General features: G+C 41.1%; 1 protein-coding gene and 1 long non-coding RNA gene across 4 annotated transcripts in view; one reads left to right on the top strand and one right to left on the bottom strand.

Annotated features, from left to right (window-relative positions):
- Positions 1–16,504, top strand: part of STON2 (stonin 2) — a 78,863-nt gene extending 62,359 nt beyond the window's left edge. For all 3 annotated transcript variants that reach the window (XM_068946717.1, XM_068946718.1, XM_068946719.1), the window contains exons 5-7: positions 2,166–4,001; positions 10,858–11,060; positions 12,180–16,504. In XM_068946717.1, coding sequence (XP_068802818.1) covers positions 2,166–4,001; positions 10,858–11,060; positions 12,180–12,263 — 2,123 coding nt within the window. In that variant the 3' untranslated portion in view covers positions 12,264–16,504. The remainder of the gene's footprint in view (positions 1–2,165; positions 4,002–10,857; positions 11,061–12,179) is intronic.
- Positions 1–21,218, bottom strand: part of LOC104141263 (uncharacterized) — a 54,014-nt gene that overhangs the window by 17,478 nt on the left and 15,318 nt on the right. The window lies entirely within an intron of this gene.

The following is a 21,218-nucleotide window of genomic DNA, read 5'->3' as shown; positions in this document are numbered from 1 at the left end:
TTATATTCTTCAAATATTTGTAAACCCAACTGTATGTTTCCTTGACAGCAGCAGAAGGTATTTTTAATTTTACTTTGAGAAGGAAAGACTCTTTCGCTTCCTAGATTTGACATTCCCACATATCAAATCAAATAACAATTTATTGATTTTTCTATTAAAAACAAATTACACAAATGCTTACATTTATAAAACCATCCTCTCTTAATTCTTCTGCTATATTTCTGGGCATCTGTATCAAAAAAGCTTTACATTTATAGCATTTTGTAATGCTTTACAAATGTTCAGCTGAGAAAGAAATGTCAGGTGAATTCTGTGTGTATTTCATAAGGACTCCCAAGGATGTCTGCTCATCTGCCTATCTCAAACTTAACAGAATTGTTAATACTCTGTGGAATCACATTGTGTTTCTGCAAGTCAAAAGCTAAGATACAAAAAAAAGGGAAAATTACAACTGCAGACAGGGAAAAGGTATGGTCATAAGAAACCCTGATCTTGTTAACACAGGAGTGTTAGAAGTCCTTAAAGGAATGAGGAATGTTTTCCCAGAAATACCATAAAAGCCGGATTTTCCCTATCACATCTTTTCATTGCTCTTGCTTTGCTTCAGAGAAGTACAAGTTTGCTGACCAGGTCCTTGGGAAGGTATGAGACAGTGCAGTAGCGTCAGTGGTGTGAACCAGGGGATTGGGACAGCATCAGATTACTCATGTTTTTTTAATTATTTTCTGGAGCTCACTTTAGGATGTGGTTGTGGATGATAGTCAGGATTTTTTTCCAAAAATCTATGTACAGACTGTGGCAAAACTTAATGAATAAGGGACCCACCACTGTACCCAGTGGTGCAGCCAGTAGGAGGGACTATGGATAGGCATTGTGCAAAGCTTGGAATGAACGGGAAGGGTAGAGAACAAAATCTGAGAAATTGAGATAGTGCCACTTTTTTTCTGAAAACACTGCGAAATGTATGGGTAGTCTATAAAAGCTATACATTGTTCCTGTTGTTGTTGCTTTATTTTTATTATTATCACTGCCACCACAAAGCCATGACTGGAAAAACAAATTGAGGTCATTTTGCTTCATGCATAATTCCCAATTATTATAATAAATCTTAGTACTTAAAATATGAATGAGGCAGAACGGGAACCAAGGTCATCATTTTTGGGAACTGGTGGCAATTTAAATGCTGACTTAAATGTTTTTGTTGTTGTTGTTAATAACATAAAGTATGCTCACATTAGCTATGTACAGCCATGCCAAAGTGCTACTTTTTGCAGTCACTTTTCTGCTTGTACTGAAGAACAGTGACTGGTAAAACATGTGATCTATATATATATCAGAAGCTAAGGCACGAATGCTAGCTAGCACTGCTGTATCACATGTAGAACAAACTTGTGGTGCAGCCACAGATTATAATTCCATGCAGACTGTCCATTTTGAGAAGCATTCTGATTCATCAGCCTGGTGGGAAGAAAACTCTTTCATCTCTGAACTCTGAGAAATGATGTTCATTTTGGAAAACAGCTTATTACCACTGCAGCTATCTTCTCCAGAAACAGCTGGGACTGAAATAGCACAGGATGATGCAGGCTTCTGAGGAAATGTCCTGGCAGAACCTGAGACTAGGAGAATAGCAGTCATGGGTGACATGTACTGACGGAGCGTGAGGACAGCTTCCACAACACAAATCAAAAATATGTTTTACCTTATCCTAACGTACATCCCTAGACCACAGCTTCTCCTAGAGATTTATCAGAGATATCCAAGGACTGGCTGACTGTTTTCCATTGGGTAACCCAAAGAGCCTCTCTTGTGCAATAAATGTCACCTAGGCCTCTTGTATAGTGCTTTCACCATATCCCGACATACTTTTGCAATAACAGCAAAAGTGAAGGCAGGTAAATGGAGATGGATTGGAGGAGTGCCCTTCCTCAGCGTTTAGTCCTTCTTCCCACTGGATCGTCCTCTGAAGTGGAGGGCATGGGCATAGAAAGGAATAAAACAGAACAAGGAAGAGAGGGAACAAAACAGGCAAATGAGAGAAAAGGAATACTTAACCATTTTAGCCAAGTTTTTTGACTTTTTCCAGCACGTAAACTATTGTATCAACTTTCAGAAAAATTAGCTGAAATTTCTCTTTTCTCCCTCCCTCCCCTCTTTTTTTAAAGACAATTCCTCATCTCTCCAGGAAGATGAAGAGGTAGATATGGAGGCTGTCAACTGGCAGCTGAACAACACCTCCATGAATGGGCATTCTGCTACCCCAACCACAGCTCGCTTTCCCAGCTGGGTGACTTTTGATGACAATGAAGTCAGTTTTTCACCACAGAACCTTTCTCCCTTGAAAACAGACACCCCACCTCCAGAAAAACAGACTCCAGATGTCAACTTTAACCTCACTGCATCCTTTAAGAAAAGAGAACGTCCTAAAAGCACATTGGGTGACCTCTCCAAAATTCAAAAGCTAGATCTTTCCTCCTTAACCAAGTTGCCTTCTGTTGAAACACCACCGTGGAGTGCTACTAATCCCTTCTTGGATGAATCTCTGCGAGATGTCCAACCCTCACCCATCAATCCATTTAGCTCATTCTTTGAGGAGCGAGACAGGCGTTCCCAAAGTTCTTCTGTGGCTAGTGCTCCAGGCAAAAGCCAAAGAGACTCTCTCATTATTCTCCACCAAGAACCTGATACCATCAGTTTCCATGAGTCAAACAAAAGTGTCATCCACACAGATGCTGTAGAGCAGCTCAAGCAACTCCAGATTGGAGACCCAGATCACGTGAGCAGCCCTACCTTGCCTGATGATGACCCCATGATGCCACATGATTTGGGTGCCAACTTATTTAGCCTGGCACCAGCTCAACCAAAGGATGGATGGCCAATGATGCTCAGGATCCCGGAGAAGAAGAATATTATGTCATCCAGGCACTGGGGACCAATATATGTCAAGCTGACTGACAGTGGATGTATACAGCTTTTTTATGAAAAAGGACTGGAGAAACCTTTCCGGGAATTCAAACTTGAAATCAATCATGAGATTTCAGAGCGCAAACTCCAAAACTATGATGAGAATGGAAGGATACACAGTGTGCGGATAGACCGTACCACTTACAAGGAGAAAAAGAAGTATCAGCCTAAGCCAGCCATTGCTCATGTAGCAGAGAGAGAGCAAGTTATCAAGCTGGGAACTACAGATTATGAAGACTTCCTTAGTTTCATCAGTGCTGTGCAGGACACACTGATGAACTTGCCAGCCTCATCAACAGATCTGAGCACAGTAGGACTGAACTACCAAGAAGAAGAAATCACTGTTGACGTCAGGGATGAGTTTCATGGCATATTGGCCAAAGGAGACAATGTGATTCTCCAGCACAGTGTGCTGACCCATATCTATGTTCTCAGCTTCCTTTCTGGCCTGGCAGAATGCAGACTGGGCCTTAATGACATCCTGATCAAAGGCAATGAAATAGTTGCAAGGCAGGATATTATGCCCACTACTACCACTAAGTGGATTAAATTATACAGCTGTCGGTTCCATTCATGTGTGGATGAAGATATGTTTAATAACTCCCGTATTATTCTATTCAACCCCTTGGATGCCTGCCGATTTGAACTGATGCGATTCAGAACTGTCTTTGCTGAGAAAACTTTGCCTTTTACTCTGAGGACAGCAGCCAGCATCAATGGTGCTGAGGTGGAATTGCAGAGCTGGCTGATGATGTCCACGGGGTTCTCTTCCAACCGTGACCCTTTAACTCAGGTCCCTTGTGAAAATGTGATGATCCGCTACCCAGTGCCAAATGAGTGGGTGAAGAACTTCCGCAGGGAGAGCGTCCTGGGGGAGAAATCTTTGAAAGCCAAGGTGAACAAGGGTGCCAGTTTTGGATCAACCAGTCTGTCTGGTTCAGAGCCAGTAATGAGAGTAACTTTGGGGACTGCCAAATATGAGCATGCCTTTAATTCCATCGTATGGAGGATAAACAGACTGCCTGATAAAAACTCAGGTGAGTGGTGCATGTCATCTCTGAATAAGTAAACTAACAGGAAGTATGTGTTTTGGAAGATGGATAATACTGGGTTTACATGTTGAGGGATAAATCGTCGTTTGCGGTATACCAAAGTACTTCAGTTAGTTGCATGAAGCATTTATCTTACCCTTTGTTGCAGTAGTTTTATGTATCCTACAAACATTGCTGATGATATAAAAGTTTTAGGATTTCCAGAAGCAAAAATATGCCTCCTATCTCTGCTTTTATGAGTACATTATGGGACTTCTGCCTCAAATGTCTCATGATGCCTAACGCTGTTATGGGAAGCAGAAGTTTTTCAGGTAACTTATAAATGCAAGGTATTATGCTATGGGACTGAATTAACAGGACCAGATAAATTGCTCTCTCTCTAGCACATGTGAATTCTTTCCCGTGCTTTGCCAAGTATACTGGGCCAGTGCTATATATGTCATCAACTCTGTATGTTGCAACTGACGCCTATAAGGTACCTGGAATGGGCGTTGTAAGAGGATACAATGTATTGTGCAACCACTATAAATGAAAAAAAGGTTTTCCATGCACTAGTTTGTGGCTATGTTTCTTCAGTCAGAGCAGACAGGTCCTAAATACAGCTTAACCCTGAAGACAAAATACCAAATAAACCCTGCAAATCTTTGTTTCTTTTAACAGGTTGATAATTAAATATTCAAATGATATAAGCAAGCCACTGTTCCCTTTGGCCATCCCTGCCATTTGTTCCACTTCCTGCCTTTCATCAGCTTTGGGCAATAAAGCTAGACCAGTGAATTATTTTTTTTTTTCCATAGTGAATTCCATTTTCTGATTTCTCTGATCTAGATTAATCTTTTAAAAACTAGATGTAGGTTTTTTATTAATGCTGTAGTAACACAGCTGCCTAAGTGAGTGGGTTTCCGTATTTAGTATTTCCTGAAAGAAAGTTCATCGTTGTACCCATCTGGCATTTTCGAAGGAGATTTTTTTTCCTGAGGTTGAGCTACGATGTCAGCAAAACATTGATCCAAATCTTTTAGTCTTTAGGCTCACATTTCAGCCCAGTGAGGCCAGGTTACACCGTAAGTTACAAATGTGGAGGGATATCACTGACAAAAATGAAGGCTCCATGTTTTCTGTTAGTGCAGGATATAGGAAGAGAGTGTTTTGGAACTCAAGAGAAATACTACAATGAAAAATTAATCTCGGGCTGTATAAGAGCAATAGTATGCTTGTGAGGAAAATCTCACTATGCCATCTGCATGAGCTCTGGGAATGAGACGCTGTGAAATTGGGCCTTCTGTGGCATCTTCTCTCCAAAGATCTCAGTAGACCGTATAGACTTTACAGCTTGGAAAATCAAAGCCCCCAGACTTTTAACACAATCACAGAACATGCCAATAGCACACTAGGAAAAGCAGCAGAACTCCTGGCTCTGTTGCTTACTACAAGTAGATGTTCCCCTGCCCGGTGCCACTTTGAGGGAGATGTTAACCCATGTCTCTGTTTCCTTGGTCTTGTCTCCCCCAGTGGGAGGCCTTATTACACCTACCCTGTGGAAGGGGAAATGAATCACAGACTTGGCGCTGCTATTGGAGCCCTGCCACAGAGCATCTAGCCGTCAATGTCACCGAGCAGAGCTCAGGGCAGTTAATATCTGTTTACATCCTGAGAGGAAGAGTCTCTCCTCACCCCTCCGGTCAGATCAGATATAATTTCAGGGAAAGGAAAGGGCTTGCAAGCACTGTCTTGGCCAGGACACACATGAGGTATGTGAGAAGGAGGGAATCCTGCAGTAATAATGGGGACAGGCCAAATGTAATTTAAATCTGACCTTGCCTTTCAAGGACTATTTCTGTTTCTTGATGGTATTTGTCCCATGGTTTTCCTTACTCCACGTACGTGACAAACAACAAATTAGACAAAGAGGGGTATGAATGGAACCCTTCAAAAGCACTGATTTGCCAGGGGAAACTAAGGAGGTTTAGTCCCACTCTTTCTTAGATTTGCCTGGTATATAGTGTACACTACTGACCACATGATACAGATGCGTGGTCTACTCACAACCTTATGTGTGCTTGGCTGTGTCCAGGCCTACTGACAAGTTTATATAATAGCTCACCTCCACCTGTTTACAGAAGTCTCTATAAATTATGGAGGTCCCAGGCACTAAGAATTACTCTTTTGGCTCCTACTTCATGCTCTCTCACTGTAGCACCTGCATTTCACCTCTAACAGCTCTCTGGCTCCCTCTGTAGATGTCTGATCTACAAACAGCAGATCTACCACGAACTGCTGAGGTGCCTGGGACCCCAGAGCAGGAGAGATGCAGAGGCTCTGCACTGCAGCTGGTGAAAGGCTGCGGGTGGCCACAGCCCCTCTCTCCACCCTGCCTCCGGAGCCTGGCACGCAGTCCTCACGGCCTGGTGTGTACATACTGCGTGACCCCTCCAGCGTGGGTCTGTCATGCAGCCCTGCATGCCTGTCAAAGGAGTGCATGTGTGGGCTCACACCTGTGGGCCCTTTTGTTCGTCCCTCTTGTGCTCCATCATGTCAGTCTCTCACACACATGGGCCCAGGTCTCCAGGTAGCCACCAGCAGCACTTATGCTCTGCCCTATTCCCTGAATGTGGACAAATGCAGCCTCTGTGTAGGTGTGAGGTATACAACACCTTCGGCCCTCCTTGTGGTCCAGCCTTCCTTGCCCGCCCCAAGTACCATACCAGTGCTGCAGCGTGGTGGGGGGACAGCAGGGTCCTGCACAGTGTTCATTGCTCGCATGCAGATTGTAGCATGCCAGCACCCAACTCATTAAGAATTATTTCAATTTCTTCACTGCCTGACCCAAACATCTTCTCTTTGTGCTTTCCAATGGGACGGGGCCCTTTGCTCTCTCACTTTAGGAACTTGTTATCAGTACTGCCTGTATTATTTTGTAGCCAAGGTGTCTGCTTATGACTAGAAATTCAAAAGCATATGGCAAACAAAGGACTGTGTGTACTCTGCCTATGATTTGACCTAAGAAACAACGATGGGCTGGATTTCACTAAGCACATTGCTGAAATCCTTTCCAAAACAGCTTGGTAAACTTTATTGCCCTTCTCTTATTCACAGTTAATATGATCACAGCAGTTGATAAATAAGGCCTATTTACAGGCTCTGCAGAGCTTCAGTTGCAACTGGCTGGGCTCCACAGGTTTTTTTTTTTTTTTTATCCACCAGCAGAACGTTAGGAAAACATCCACATACAGTCCTCAGTCGTGGGAAAAAGCTCTTCCAATGAAGTGGGGATGTAGCCTCTAAGCTACCTTGGATCTGGACATTTGAACTTTGGGCTAGTTTAGCTGTGGATCCCAGGCATGCTGCCTGGTATACTTTCTGCAGTAGAGTAAATTAAATCCTTAAATCCAAACTTCTTGGGACATCAGAGTTGCCTGGAACAGATTCCCTCCAATCATGGTAGCCCAAGCATATATATGTATAATATTATCAGATTCTTGATTGTCAGGATGAAATTTTAGTAGCTCAAGGAAGCAGGATGCTCAAAAGAAAATCAGTCTGTTGATCTTCTCTTGATTTTACTACAAAAGTGTCTCTATCCATTAGAGAAAGAGCTCTGAATGAGCCTGATGAACAAAGAGTGAGTATACTGAAGTTGTGCTTTGTGCGCTTCACATGCAGGACACTAATGGACAAGGATACGCTCAATATTTTGGCTATAGATTCGATGGAAGAGCTACTTTCTTAATCAGTTTACTTGATTGCCTACCATGCTTATCTGTTTTAAATGAACAACTTCAGTATGTTTTTGAGTGTTGTGCCTGGTCTTTTCTGTTAGTGGGTAATACTACTAGAAGAAATTAAATTACTGAAGAATTGCATCATCAAATTAATTGAAAAATAAATTCAGACATTCCTTGATATTGGAGTTAAATCAGCAGGGCAGTGATAACTGACTATATTTCTTGGGTTTGGGTTATTTGTAATTTTAAACTACAGTTGGTTTAAAAAAATTACATCACAAGTTCTTTACAGCAGGGACTGTGTTTGTCTGTTTCAGACTACGTGGATGGCATTGGGTAAACAATCAGCAAACATTACTTCAAATACATGCACCATCATATCTCTTTTGTGGCTTAATACGCATCCAGCCTTTGTTGCTGAACTTTGTTGCTCGGTCTTTTTTGTAAGACCTTCTGTCCTGAAAAGCTTTCCTGTAATGCAAGGAGGACAGACAGTATGGCCTTTTACTAAGGTATCCTCACATTTTGCACTTCAGGGTCCTTCCTCCAGCTCTGCTTAACGTTAACTATGTAGGCTTAAGTATTACTTACTGAATGCCTGCCTTGAGCAATTTTTTTAACCGAGTTTCAGCCCAAATGGTTTGGCCATGTCAGAGAACGAAGTTAGGGGAAAATACAGTTTAGCCCGTATTTAAAAGTTATCAGAACTAGGGCTGCCGTGTTCTGCATCAGGCAGGCAATGTTATTTGTCTTTGCTATTGAGCTTGTACTTTTTTTTTTTTTGCCTGAGCTTGTGAAAATCTACTGATATTTAGATGTGTTAGAGGACTCTGAAAGATTGCCCTTTGCATGTGTCTTATTGAAATTTTGAAGAGTTTAACAGCTCAGATCCTTTAAGAGCAAAGAACCTACTGTCATTAGGTGCACTCAAGCCTCGTTAAACATTTCTTAGTGTTCACTTGGATCTGTCCAAAAAGCAACTAAGCACACTCCAGGTCAAGAGTATGGAGGTAGAAACTGAACTTTCTGTAATGGCTGCTCTGGATGCAACTTGTGCCAGAGCTCAGAGCTGCTTTTCCCATGTGTAGTGGGTCTCCACTGAGACCCAGGCAGTCCAAAGGAGGAAGCAACCTGATAGAAATTAGGGGAAAGGAAAACCATAGCAGAGCGGATGAGAAGGACGGATTGCAATGAAGAGTCTGCTGAGGCTGGGACAGGGTGAGGAAACAGAGATGAAGGGATGGGAGTTGGATACCAGTGCACGAGTTCTGAGCGTGGGGTTCTGAGCCAGGAATTACTCATCTTTAGGCATCTTCATCATGCAGTGCCACAGAGCAGTGATTGCCAGGCATGTGCAGCTGCACCGCGTGTGCCACGAGAGAGGTTAAAGTGTTCAGCAGCGGCAGGGGTGACCTGCACGTTCCCCTTATCTGCCCTCCACAGCCAGTCTCAAGAACTGGGCAGAAGCAAAAGCCCTGTGGTGCTGAGGGGTGCAATGCCCCCATGCAAGGCACAGCAGCTTCAACTGGGGCTGCTGCTAGACTGTGCTGGGTGGGATCATCTCAAAGGTCTACTGGGCATCCCTGCTTTTAATCCAGAAAAACAGTGTTCTCCAGCTATTACTGTCAAATAAAGATATCTCAGCTTGCTCTAGAGCCAGGCCAACTAAGTCAACACTCCACTTGGGATAATTAATCCTGAGAAAAAGTGGGTAATACTGTTCTAATGCTTCCAGGACTCAAGCATTTATATCTGCTTGCTACTCTACCAGCTCATTCATAACTTAATTCCAGCTGTGATGCTGCATTATCTCTGTGGCCTCTGCTGAACTTGCATAGCCTCTCGTTGCATTTGCTGCACAGAAACAAGTCTCTAAACCTTCCCATCATGAGGAAACTCCAGATAGATTGCCTGGAAATATCCAGCGCACTCTGGATGAAATTTGCACCCAGACTTGCACCAGGTTGAAATCTTTTTCCATTTCTATTTCGGAGGTTAAGTGGGATGTTGTGATGCCTGAGCTCTCTGAAGAGCACTCAGTCTCTACCTGTCAGGATGATATCTCAGAATCCCACATCTTGTTTTTCAAGTGATTTCCTGCTGCTCCCAGGAGGAGCTTTCAGGCTTTCCCCATCTGTCTGCCTGCTCTCCTCCTTTCTTGCCTGTTGCTTCTGTACACCTTGCTGAGCTGTATGAAGCACTTTCCCAATGAACAGTCAGAAATCCTAACACCTGTAACACTGACAGACAAGGGTTTCTTTAATTCCTTTATACCTTACCTTCATTTACACATACTTACATAATAGGATCCCTTCAAACAGAAATCCCAAGGTAACTTTGAAAGCTCTTATCCTCATTTCATAGAGAAGCTGAGGCGGAGAACAGATAAATGACTTCCTTCAGAACTTAGGGAGTGGACAGCTGTCAGAAATAAAACCGCCTCAGCCTGACTAGCAGTCCCTACTCCAGTTCTTACAACTCACTGCTGTCCAGCAAAATGAAGGGCAAGAAAAGCCTCAAAGCTTATCATTTACAGATGACAAGAACTAAGCATGAGTACTTCCTCACCTTGCCCTCCTTACTGAATAGTTCTCTTGTGATGGGTTAGAATAAGGAGTTAACCATTATTTCCTAACTGCACACAAATTTGCTCTTTGGGCCCAGCAAAGTTATGTAAAATTAGCTAGTATAGTTTCTTTTACTAAAAAGGGGTAGCAATTTCAAATAAAGACAAAATATCTGCCACATCTCACCTTTACTTACGATCGACACATGACATTTTAGAAGGATGTGTCACAGTGTACTTACCATGTTACATAAACCGGTGAGATTAGAAGAGGGGAAATTTCCTTACCCCTGTGCGGCTTGATTCACATCGTGTGTTTTCGTCCATTGAAAGCAAACTCGCGTGACTGACAGTCACTTTCACAGTTTATTTTGTTAATTACTCTGGAAACTCCAATGGCATTGAAAAGGTAAGATTCTGTAATTTACTATGAATTAATTCACCAAGGCAGGTTCTCAGTTTCTTGCAGTTTTGAGACACTGCTTCCTAGATGTTGTCTTTCCTGATCCATTCAACACAACTTTCATACCTGCTTGCTCTCTTTTTCCAGCTTCTGGCCATCCTCACTGCTTCTTCTGTCACCTAGAGCTTGGCTCTGACCGGGAAGTGCCTTCCAGTTTTGTCCGCCATGTCGATGTGGAATTTGACATGCCCACTACGTCTGCATCCAAAGCCACTGTTCGGTCCATCTCTGTTGAGGACAAGACCGATGTGAGGAAGTGGGTCAACTATTCAGCACACTACAGTTACAAGGTAAAATGAGCATCTGGCGATCACCGTGGTTACTTTGCATACTTCATTTTCTTGAAAAGCATGGGCAGACAAGTACAATAACATGAGCAGATGAGGTATGAATTTGCCTCGTGTCAGGCTCTGTGCAAGTAGCTACCCATTTGCAACTTCTTGACGCATGACAAATAGGCAGTGGATTATCCCTCAGTGAAGATGGAATAAACTTGCTCACGGTTGCTGTGGAGGAAGAGCATACACACAACCAGGTACTGGGGAGGAGCTGATAAACTGTAAGTGTGAACAGGGAGTGTTGCTGATCTTGATGGTAGCTGCAGTGGGAGTGCTACAGCAGACAAAAGGATTGCACTCTTTCTGTGCTTAAATATTCCTTTTTCCTGCCTGTCCTAAGGAGAGCAGCAGATGGGAAAATGCACTGCGTAATACCTGCCAAGAATCTCAGTATGCCAAAATTTGCTTGTTAGCTGATTGCTCAGTGGAGAAATTGGCGTTCTACCTGCCTTCTTTAAGAGCAAAGATGAGAGATATTGAGAAGATTCCTATGGAAACTATTTTTAATAGTAATTGCAATTACATTTTTATTAGTCTCTTAAATTCCCTGGAGACAGTATTTGACCTTCCCAAGTATCCCTTTTAAGAATTAAATATCAGATTATCTCTGAATTTTTGGAGGTGTTGAAATTTTGAACACAAACGTAGATATGCTTTTTGTAAATGAACCTTTTTTGCTTTATAAATCAGTCTTTGTAGAGTTTAAAAGTTCTGCTGTCCCTTAGGAAGCCACGTATCCGCTGCAAGTTTGGTTCTGGGTTTGGACTGGGTTGTATATAAACTGGGGATGATAATGAATATAAACTCATGTGAAACCTCTTCTCTTCATGATATGTCTCTTCTGGAAATGACTCCGTGACCCCGATGAATCATAAACCTGTTTGGATTGAACTGAAAAATCTTATAGTAAATCAAACCCAGCTCTCTCCTTCCTCTATTTCTCTTCAGGCCTTTCAGTTTACCAAGAGTTTCTTCATCTGAGCAGGACACAAACCAGCACTAAGGAAGACTTTTGATTCTTGTTTCCCCCTTTCTCATTACAGATGTTTTCCCTCTTTTTTCTCCTGCCAGGTAGAAATAGAGCAGAAAAAAAGCTTGAATGAGGATCTGAAGGGAGAAGATGCCGAAAACCTCAATGAATGTGCCACACAGTGAAAGAGCGGTCTGCAAGTCCTAAGAGAGGAGTGGTAGAATTAACAGCCCTAGAAGAAAAGAACTGCAGCATTTTGGTATTGTTCTTGAAAAGTATGGATTATTACTTTCAAAATAATGCTCCACATAGCATTGAGTATTTTTGCTCATGATGATCTATACTTTGAAAAGAAGCTCACCAGTGGTTTGTTTGGAGTGGACCCATGGGCTTTTGCTGGAATGATTTAGGTACAGTCGGTGTATAGACAGACTGACTTGTATTACAGTCAAGCTTACCTTCACTGCCTCCTCACCGTTTAGGTTCTGCACTGAAGTATGGTGTGGCCACCAGCACAGCCAAATCAGAAAGGCACCCTTCATCTCACTTGCAATCTTGCTCTCCTATGTTAAGCATATGATAAGCTGGTTTGGTCGTCGGCATTTTCATTTCCTTCTGAACTGCCTAATAAAACCCAGGGAGCACTGAGTAAAGAATGATACAGTGTCTCATTTCTGAAATTGTCAACATAGTGAAAATCCTGAACATCGTTCTGGAGAAGCAACAAACTCTGCGTCTTAAACATAGTAAATGTCAAGCAGATGAACAAGAGTACAGCTGATCATCTGGCTGTTCTTCTATTCACCCTTTCCTGCCTTGTCCTCCGAACTAGAACATGTCAGAGTGCACATTTTCATTGGGTCTGGACAAGTTACAAGAAAGCTTCTGCAGTTCCTAAAATTTTTCATTTTTTAGTCTGGGCTGTCTATTATCTTGACTAAACATGGTTATAGCTGCTAGTAACAGAGGATGTGGTTATAATAGAGATGATATAGATGGGACATTACTAAGATTAGCCTAGAAAGATATTTAAGGAAAACACGTTCTTTTTTGAAAATGTTTTTAATGTTAATGTGGTTGATCATTGAAAAAAGCCGAAACAATATTACTGTCTGTCCTTGCAACACAGTATTACTTTCATGTTCTATTTTGGATCTACAATACAAGTAATTTGTGTGCAACTATCTTTATAAAACACCCGCTAACTTAGACTCAGCTTTTTTCCAGCACTAAAACGAGCTTCCATTGTGGAGATTTTTAGATCTACCTTAGCCAAAAGTAACATCAGGTCTTAAACCTTCTTTAACAAAAATACAGAAGGCAAAAAAAAATCACTCATTCATATATATTATTATTCAGATAAAACAGTGTTTGAAATATCTAATTTTTGTAGTTGTTTTTATGACTTGCATAATATTTTGTCTCAAAGTAATTTTAAATATAAAAAAGTAATTTATTAAACCATTTATCTTTTAAAAGGTTACTGCTGGCTTTAAAATCACATATTTGGAAGGCCCTGGCAATGTAATTTAACCTCATAATGGATTAAAATGAAAACTTTTTATAAAGGTTTATAAAAATATATTACATTTCACATAACAGAAAACTAATTTTCGCTTCTGATTCATCACTGCTTTCACTGTTTAATTTTTCACCATGAAAATCACTACAATGGTTAAAGTCCCCAATAAAACATGAGATTAATTACATTGAGTCTAAAACCTGTAGTGGTAGACTTTAAAGCACATTATAGGGAACTTCTGAATGCCTTTTAATTTCAGGCCTAGATCAACTCAGTGATGTATATTTACCCAGCCATGCACCAGCAAAATTACACTGCTGTAAATTAGTAAAAGTCTCAGTCCTTCAAGGACTTCTTAATGAGCGTATACTGTTGCACTGCAAGAGAACATCTCTGAGCATGCCAATTAGTACCAAGTATTTGCAACATCTCTCTGTAAATGGGAGAATGGTACTAACTCTTATGAAGCATTTTGAGATCAGTGGGTGAAAACTACTGATAAAGTGCTAAGAATTATTATTTATTAATTAATAATTTAAATAGATCCTGAAATGTGTAACAGCAAAAATCTGAATTCATGCTGTCAGCTCTGTTACAGGCTATGATGAATTTCATGGCAACTCCTCTGTACAAAATTCACTTTTCTTCTCATTGTTCTTTCTTTTCACTAATTGTTTGCAGTACAAAGTCATTCAAAGAACTTCTGGGTGTTCTTCCTATTGTTCTCTGCTGCTTTTACAGTACAGTTTCTGAGAAGGACCAGCAAGAAAATCAACCGTACCGACTTGAATGTGTTCTGAGATATTGCTGAGGAAGGGTGAGCTTTGTGAAAGAAACAGTTAAGGAGATTTCCAGCTCTGATCTGCAGATGCAAAGGAGCTGGCTTACTCAGTGTTGGACTTTTTGCGTATTTTCCTCCAGCCCTTGTAAACACAAATAATAGCAAATGAGCAAAAATACATTGTACTCCTTAAAGGGGGGAAAAAAATCAAAATATATCATTTCCCATCTTTCTTTAATTCTAAACTGTTCAGTCTCTATCATACTCCACCCACAGAGTATTTCATGCCCAGGAAATTAAAAGATGAACATAAGGGATATTTCTGGGTTTGCTTTATTTCTCTAATGCTTCTTCACTTCCGCTTTATTTTTTTAATTAGAAGTTTGTAAAGTCTGACTCTAATCTCTCTTACACAGTTGTAAAACAGAAGTATCTCTTCCAAGCTTAATGGGGCAATACAGGTAAAACTGGAAGAATGTCATGGCTTGTAAAAAAAAAAACTATTTTAATCCATTTTGGTCTTTGAAGAGTGTCTTTCCATGTTCCTGCCACTGAATTTTCTAGCGTTTGGTATGATTCACCTTGGCCAGATACTTCAAAAGATCTTATTTCCCATTGAGGCACTAGAGTAAGTGGTTAGATTTTTTTTCAAAAGAGCACGAGGCACCAAATTCTTTAGAAAAATCTGATGTTGATATCACCAAGTATGAGTGCTGAATGTTTTCTTCAGTCCAGCCCCATTTTGAATACTGAACATTTGAACACTGGGATTCTACTGCCCTTTTTGAGGGTCCCACTGTTCTTGCTTGATTAGACAGTTCCAACTTTTCAGTGTTAGATAATGTCTGTCACTGTATGAACTATATGTGTATGAACCATATGCTCTTCATCCGTAGGCAGTAATTTGGACAGATTGTTGATGGAGAGGAGGGGAAAAGAACTGAGAGTTTGGTCAGTTTTAGAGCAGCAGAAAGGATTTAGACAACAGGCGTGCCTGTAGTAGGGATGATTTTATCTTGAGGAAGAATCTCTTTAACTGCATTGTTTAACACTCCTTTTGAGAAAGATATAATCACTGTCCTTTAGTTCATTTGAAAACTCTGTAGTACTCAAATGCTCCATGCAGGAAGTGTGCCTTCAAGGTAAGCATACATTTATTCCCTGAAGCTATTCCTATTTTGAACCTTCCTTCAATTTCTCATTATGGTTTTATTTCATTTTTGTACTGTGGTAAGACTTGAGCTATTGCAGGGAATTTTGCATAGAAAAGTAAACAGTCTGATCAGAAGGGGTAAAGATGAACATCATCTCTGGGGAGCTGAGCTTATTTAAGTGAACTCCTCTTACCTTTATTAACTGTAGATACTCCACTGAGCAGAAAAAAATGGGCGAATTCAGCTGAGAAATACTGTAACAGCCCGATGATACTTGTGTCCTTTAAAACTACTTTATTTAGGTCAAAATTAGTCATCCCATGAAGCAGAGAGAGATTTTAGGTTCTTCATTGTAGCAGTTCCATAAGAAACATTGCAGAAATATTTTGCCTTTTCTGATGGGTTGCTGGCTGACATATTTACTTGACAAGACATCCAAGACCTGTTGGTCACCTGTGTTTCAGAGGTTGAAAAATTCCTCTCAGTGACTTATTGGCTTATATTTATAGCTGTACTCATTTTTGGAACTGCTCAGTGCAAGAACTTGCTGAACACACAGATCAGTAGTTGATGAAGTACCTACCCTCTTCTGCCGCTTAAATTAAACCTACATCATGAGTTGTCTGAGATATGAAATTTTCCAGTAGCTGGCATAGCTGTTCTTAGCCGTTTTTTGTTCAGCCATCTAACCATCCACCAATCCACCCCTCCCTCCATCTTACATCCTTCCCTCCCTCCTTTCATCTTACTTGCAATTCATTCTTTGCACTATTGACATTGACTGGTTTGATTATTATTTTGTAACATGTTCCTACCTTTTTTGTTTTGTAAAATAAGAAAGTCTATACACTGGGTAACTTTGTGGAAGTGGTTTATTTTTTGTTCGTTTTATTTCAGCAGTTGAAGTGGGATGTCATTTTTTGTTTTGAACTATGGGAAAACTGAAATAAATGTTAAGATGAAACAGAATATCCACATTTTCACTGTGAAATTGAAGTTGTGCATACTCTGTGCTATATATCCTGATCACTCAGTACTAACCCTCCAAAATTCAAAGGAGGAAAAGGAAGTACTTTGACTGGTACAGGAAAGGACATAAATTAGAAGTAATGGAATTATGTATGGGACAGAGATTATTTCATCTGATCATCCAGGCTCACAGATGATCTGCAAAGGAAGTGAAGAAGGCCTAGAGCTTGAACCAGGTAACAGACATATGGACCAGTGCTGATATAATACAAAGAGAATGCTACATTTTGAGTGAGGCCATATTGAGAAAAGTACTTGAGAATTGAAGTTTTCCTCCCTAATTTAGCAGTTGTTATTTCCTGCTCAGTGGACCTCTTACACTTCTGTTCTCTAACCGCTAAGGTCATGAATCCATGGGAGGGCAGCGTCTTCCTGTGATCATCTGTTTTTTTTCTTTTTTCTCCAAAGCAAGAACAGAAGCACAAAGGAGATACTTAGAGTATTTGAGGTTATGGGTAAGGTCCCAATATTTAGAGTCCTGCAGTATGATTATTTGTATGCCTTCAAACTTGAATAAGCCACATATCATTTCATACTTCTCTCACTTCTCTCATAGTTGCTGAGACCAGGTGCAGTCCACTGCTCTCTTTAGAAGCACTCCCTGAGTCAGCCTGAAGAGCTGGGCAATCTTATTACCCAGAGAAAATCAGATACCCATCATAAAGGCTGCTCAGATTAGCGCTGAGAGCTCACTGTGTTCTCCCCAGTATGTCTCCGCAGTACTGATAGTTATTAAATCAATCATTTTACAGTATAAGAAAATGGAAGCACAGACAGATTGATTCCTCCTGATCTTTAATCAAAAAGTAAATCAAGTCAGCCAGAAGAAAGAATGTTGAACAGGAAGGTTCAGTGGCTGCTAGTAATATCAATTTATTTACTTTATTTAATAGTATCAAATTGGGAGGATAGGATTGAACTGACCATGATAGCTTTATAATATGCAAAAAAAAGTTTAATAAAAGGAGAGTTACAGAAAAAGCAGAAAGTGTGAAACCAGGCAGCTGAAAGTTCCTTGGCAATAGCGCTGTCCTTCAAGGCAAGCCAAAGTATCCCCCTACAAGATATGGACACGTCAGAGTGCCAGTGCAACGTGTGCCCAAACAAAAGACATCACTAGAGTGAGATAGCAAGAGTTTGGAGTGAAAAAGCACCTCAATTTTCTTCCAGTGCTCTTAGTTGCCATTTGCCTTACCAACTAATCTAGCTATGCTGGAAATTTATGAATAGGACAAAAACTGCTGAAACATTAGCTGAGGACAAGCAAAAGATCTGAGAAGCAGCCTGTTGCCTCTTGCCCAGAAGCCTGCTGCAGCCCTGCTGCAGTGTTATATCACAGCAGATGCACTTGAGCCATGAAGCACAGAAGTCTCGGGGAAAAAAATCCTATCCTTATAGTCAGCTTTAGAAGCCTAAGAGCAACTGCCATATATAAACAAAGTACTTGGAGTAATATTTTGAACATAAACTGCAAAAAGTGCTTTTCTTGACTCTGAATTGTGGAACAGCAAAGCCTGGTGGTGGGGGGGGTATCTCTACCATTGCTTGCAGCTGTACTTCAAGCTGGTGCTCAGGGGTTAGTGCAGACTGTTCCTTCCCTCGATCCGGAGCCTTCAGTTGCCTCCCAGTTGCAGCTGCCCCAGGGGCTGAAGATAAACTGGAAGCAGTCAGCCTAGCTTTAAGAGCTTCTGAAGGGATAGGATGAATAAGTGTGAATACAGCTGAAAGTAATTTTCAGCTTCAGAAAAGTAAATTTTTTTTACTTCAGAAAGTAAATTTCAGTAATTTTCAGGAGGGTGAGACCCTCCTTTGAAAAAGCTTTCCCATATGCAGAATGGCAAAGGAAACATGCTTTTCTGTATGGAAGCAGAGACGTGTTAGGGCATAGTCAGTTCAGCAACTTATAGTCACACAGAGAGCACTCATATAGTAAGGGAGTAAAAGGGGAAAACTCCATGTCAGCTCACAGAAGCAGACAGAAATACACAGGAATCCTGTCTTCTTGTCAAGAGAAAGAAAAGCAAAATTGCAGACAACTTTCAATTAAGAGATAAATACAGCTCAACCACCGTGGCCTCCTCTCTTCCCACCTCTCTTTGAATCAAAATTTTGTTTGAACCGGACTGCAGCAGTCAGCAGGCTTTTTTTTTTCTTTTCCCCCAAGCTGTTATCTATCCTTTGCACAGGAGGAAGAAACGTCCCTGGCAGTCAGGAAGTGACAGTTGGCATGAGAGGAACAACCAGGGGAGTGAGGGTGGCCGAATAGGATATGCTGAAGTTACAATCTCAACAGAGAAGAATGTGTGTTACTGCCTCATGAAGTTGTGTGAGGAGTCAGAAACTAGGCCAAAAACATGACTTGAGTCGCAAGTCATGCTTGAGTACAAAAACTGACCCTGGGAACAAATGGAAAAATAGGCAGTAAAAAGATAACTACAAATCTTTGGAAAAATTGAAACATTTGTGAGCAAATATAATTGGATTTGGAACTGAACCACATTGTCAAAAACCAGTTCTTAAATTGTACAGTAACAGAGGACCTAAAATATCTAGGATGGTAAAATGTAATTTGAATGTGATATTTCTGCATGATAAGTTATGGGTTCGTGGTATGGGGCCTACCTATAGAAGTGAATTGCAGATTTGAACAAGGAGTTCAGCTCTGCATTCACCCTCCACAGCTTCACTGGAGGCTGAGGCTAAGGGACTATTGCTCTCTAGTGGTCACTGGAAAGCACAGGGAGCTGGGATTGCCTATTTTTCCTGGACTAGTGACCAGCTCCATAAGGCAAATCCAATGAAAAATAATTCTCACTGATTTTCAGGGACTGTAAATCCATGCAGAATTTGGCCCCTTTGTGAGTCACTGAATATCAGCTGGGCCCAAGATTTCAAAATTAGGTGTGAGTGTTGACTACCTCAATTTATTTTGTGCTTAGTTGAAAAAAAAGCCAACAGACAAAATTTTCAGTGGTGTTGACTACTCTCTTGAGTATTCCACAGCTATCCGTGCACATCCACCCACAGAATCAGGCTGAGCACTGAAAAGCACAAACTCTAGCAGCTATTACTCTAGCACCTTTAGCAGTAGCTACTTTTAAAGCTGTGGCCTATGACGACTGTGTAAAATGAGGGTAGTAAGAGTTGGCCCTGTCCAAACAGAGTTTAAATTTATGTTCATAAAGTGCTTTAAGGGTCCCCCCAGTAAAAAATGGTGGAGATGGATAAAGGATAGCTATTAACTACTGTCTATTTACTATCAAAAGCATACATGTGTATTATATAGACATGCATAGAGGTATATGTACCATATGGTGAAAAGACTAGTAAGCTGAGCTTTTTCTTTCTTGGCTGTTCTTTTGAAAAACAGGAGGCCCCTCAAAAGTACACTGGTGGAGCTAAGTCTGAGTCTGAGCAGCAGAGCTCAGTATTCCCATCCTGTGAATGCCCACGCAGCCTCATTTGGGAGCGGCTAGAATTCCCATGCAGTTGCATAAATTTCCATGAAAGATGCCCAGGAACACCTTCAAGCGTAGCTCCTGTGCATGCCTCAAACTACCTCATTCTTGGCAAGGTTAAAGTTAAGTCTGACCGGGATTTTCAGGCCAAGCATTTTCCTACGTCTCTCTCTTGAAAGGTCTAATCAGCCGTTGTGATCAGAACATTCATCATGGTTTGTATCCTTATAAATTCCCTCAGTGGTTAGAGCTCTGCACTGGAAGTAGGAGAATGGGATTTGGTTCCCTTTTCCTCCTCATATGAGGCTACCCTGAGGGATGGGACAGCTGGCTTTCCACCTGCCAGAGGCAGAGACAGTTCAAGAAGGCTTGAGCAAAGGCTCCAGGAGTTTAGAGTACCAACTGGGTATGTCAACCCTTCACTGCAGTTTCTGCAGCTCTTGAATAAATGATGGAAATAGTCCTTGGAGCAGGAACTAGAGTCCAGACCTGCCCTCTCCCTCCAGACAAGTATCTTTCGCCACTGTGCTCACTGAACCTGGAATTCCTTCTGTATGGTGGAAGTGTGTTACAGGAGAGGTATTTAGCAGCACGGGAGGATCGTGCCTTGTATATTCTTTGAGACACTAAGGAAGTAAAGGTGTTTAAAAACATCTTCTGCTGTATTTCCTAAAAAAGCAATTTGTTACAAAAAGTCTCCCTCCTAAGATAAAGTAATCCTTCTGTATTAGCGTCTGACAGGAATATAACTATATGCCCTTGAAATTAATCCCTTAAAGCAAGGAAAGAATTTGTTTTCCACCCCAAGAAAGCACCTGAAAATCAGTTTCAGCCTGTCATGAAGTAATTTCTTACCTAATTTTTAGGTTTAATCAAAAGATGTACTAGTTATCTGTTATCAGTGTATTTAATCATTTAACATTTATTATACATTATGAACACAATTTTGTGGTAGTCAGTCAGCAATCATTGCTGTCAATGAGGCTGCTATTGAATCATTTTAGCACAAAGAGGGAAGTTTAGAAAACGCATTTCTGTTTTGTTTTGTTTTCAGCTGGGGTTACTGTACCAGGACCCATACGAGTTCTCCTGCCTCCCTCTTGTGGCTACGTTTTGTACTTTCGGCTTGGAAAAGAGAACTGTGATGCAGCCACAGTAGAAGTCTATGACAGCTTCCTTCCTGACTCCTCTTTAAG

The sequence above is a fragment of the Struthio camelus genome, chromosome 5 (genome assembly GCF_040807025.1).
Source record: "Struthio camelus isolate bStrCam1 chromosome 5, bStrCam1.hap1, whole genome shotgun sequence".
Lineage (NCBI taxonomy): Eukaryota > Metazoa > Chordata > Aves > Struthioniformes > Struthionidae > Struthio > Struthio camelus.
This window is presented reverse-complemented; position numbering and strand designations above follow the sequence as displayed.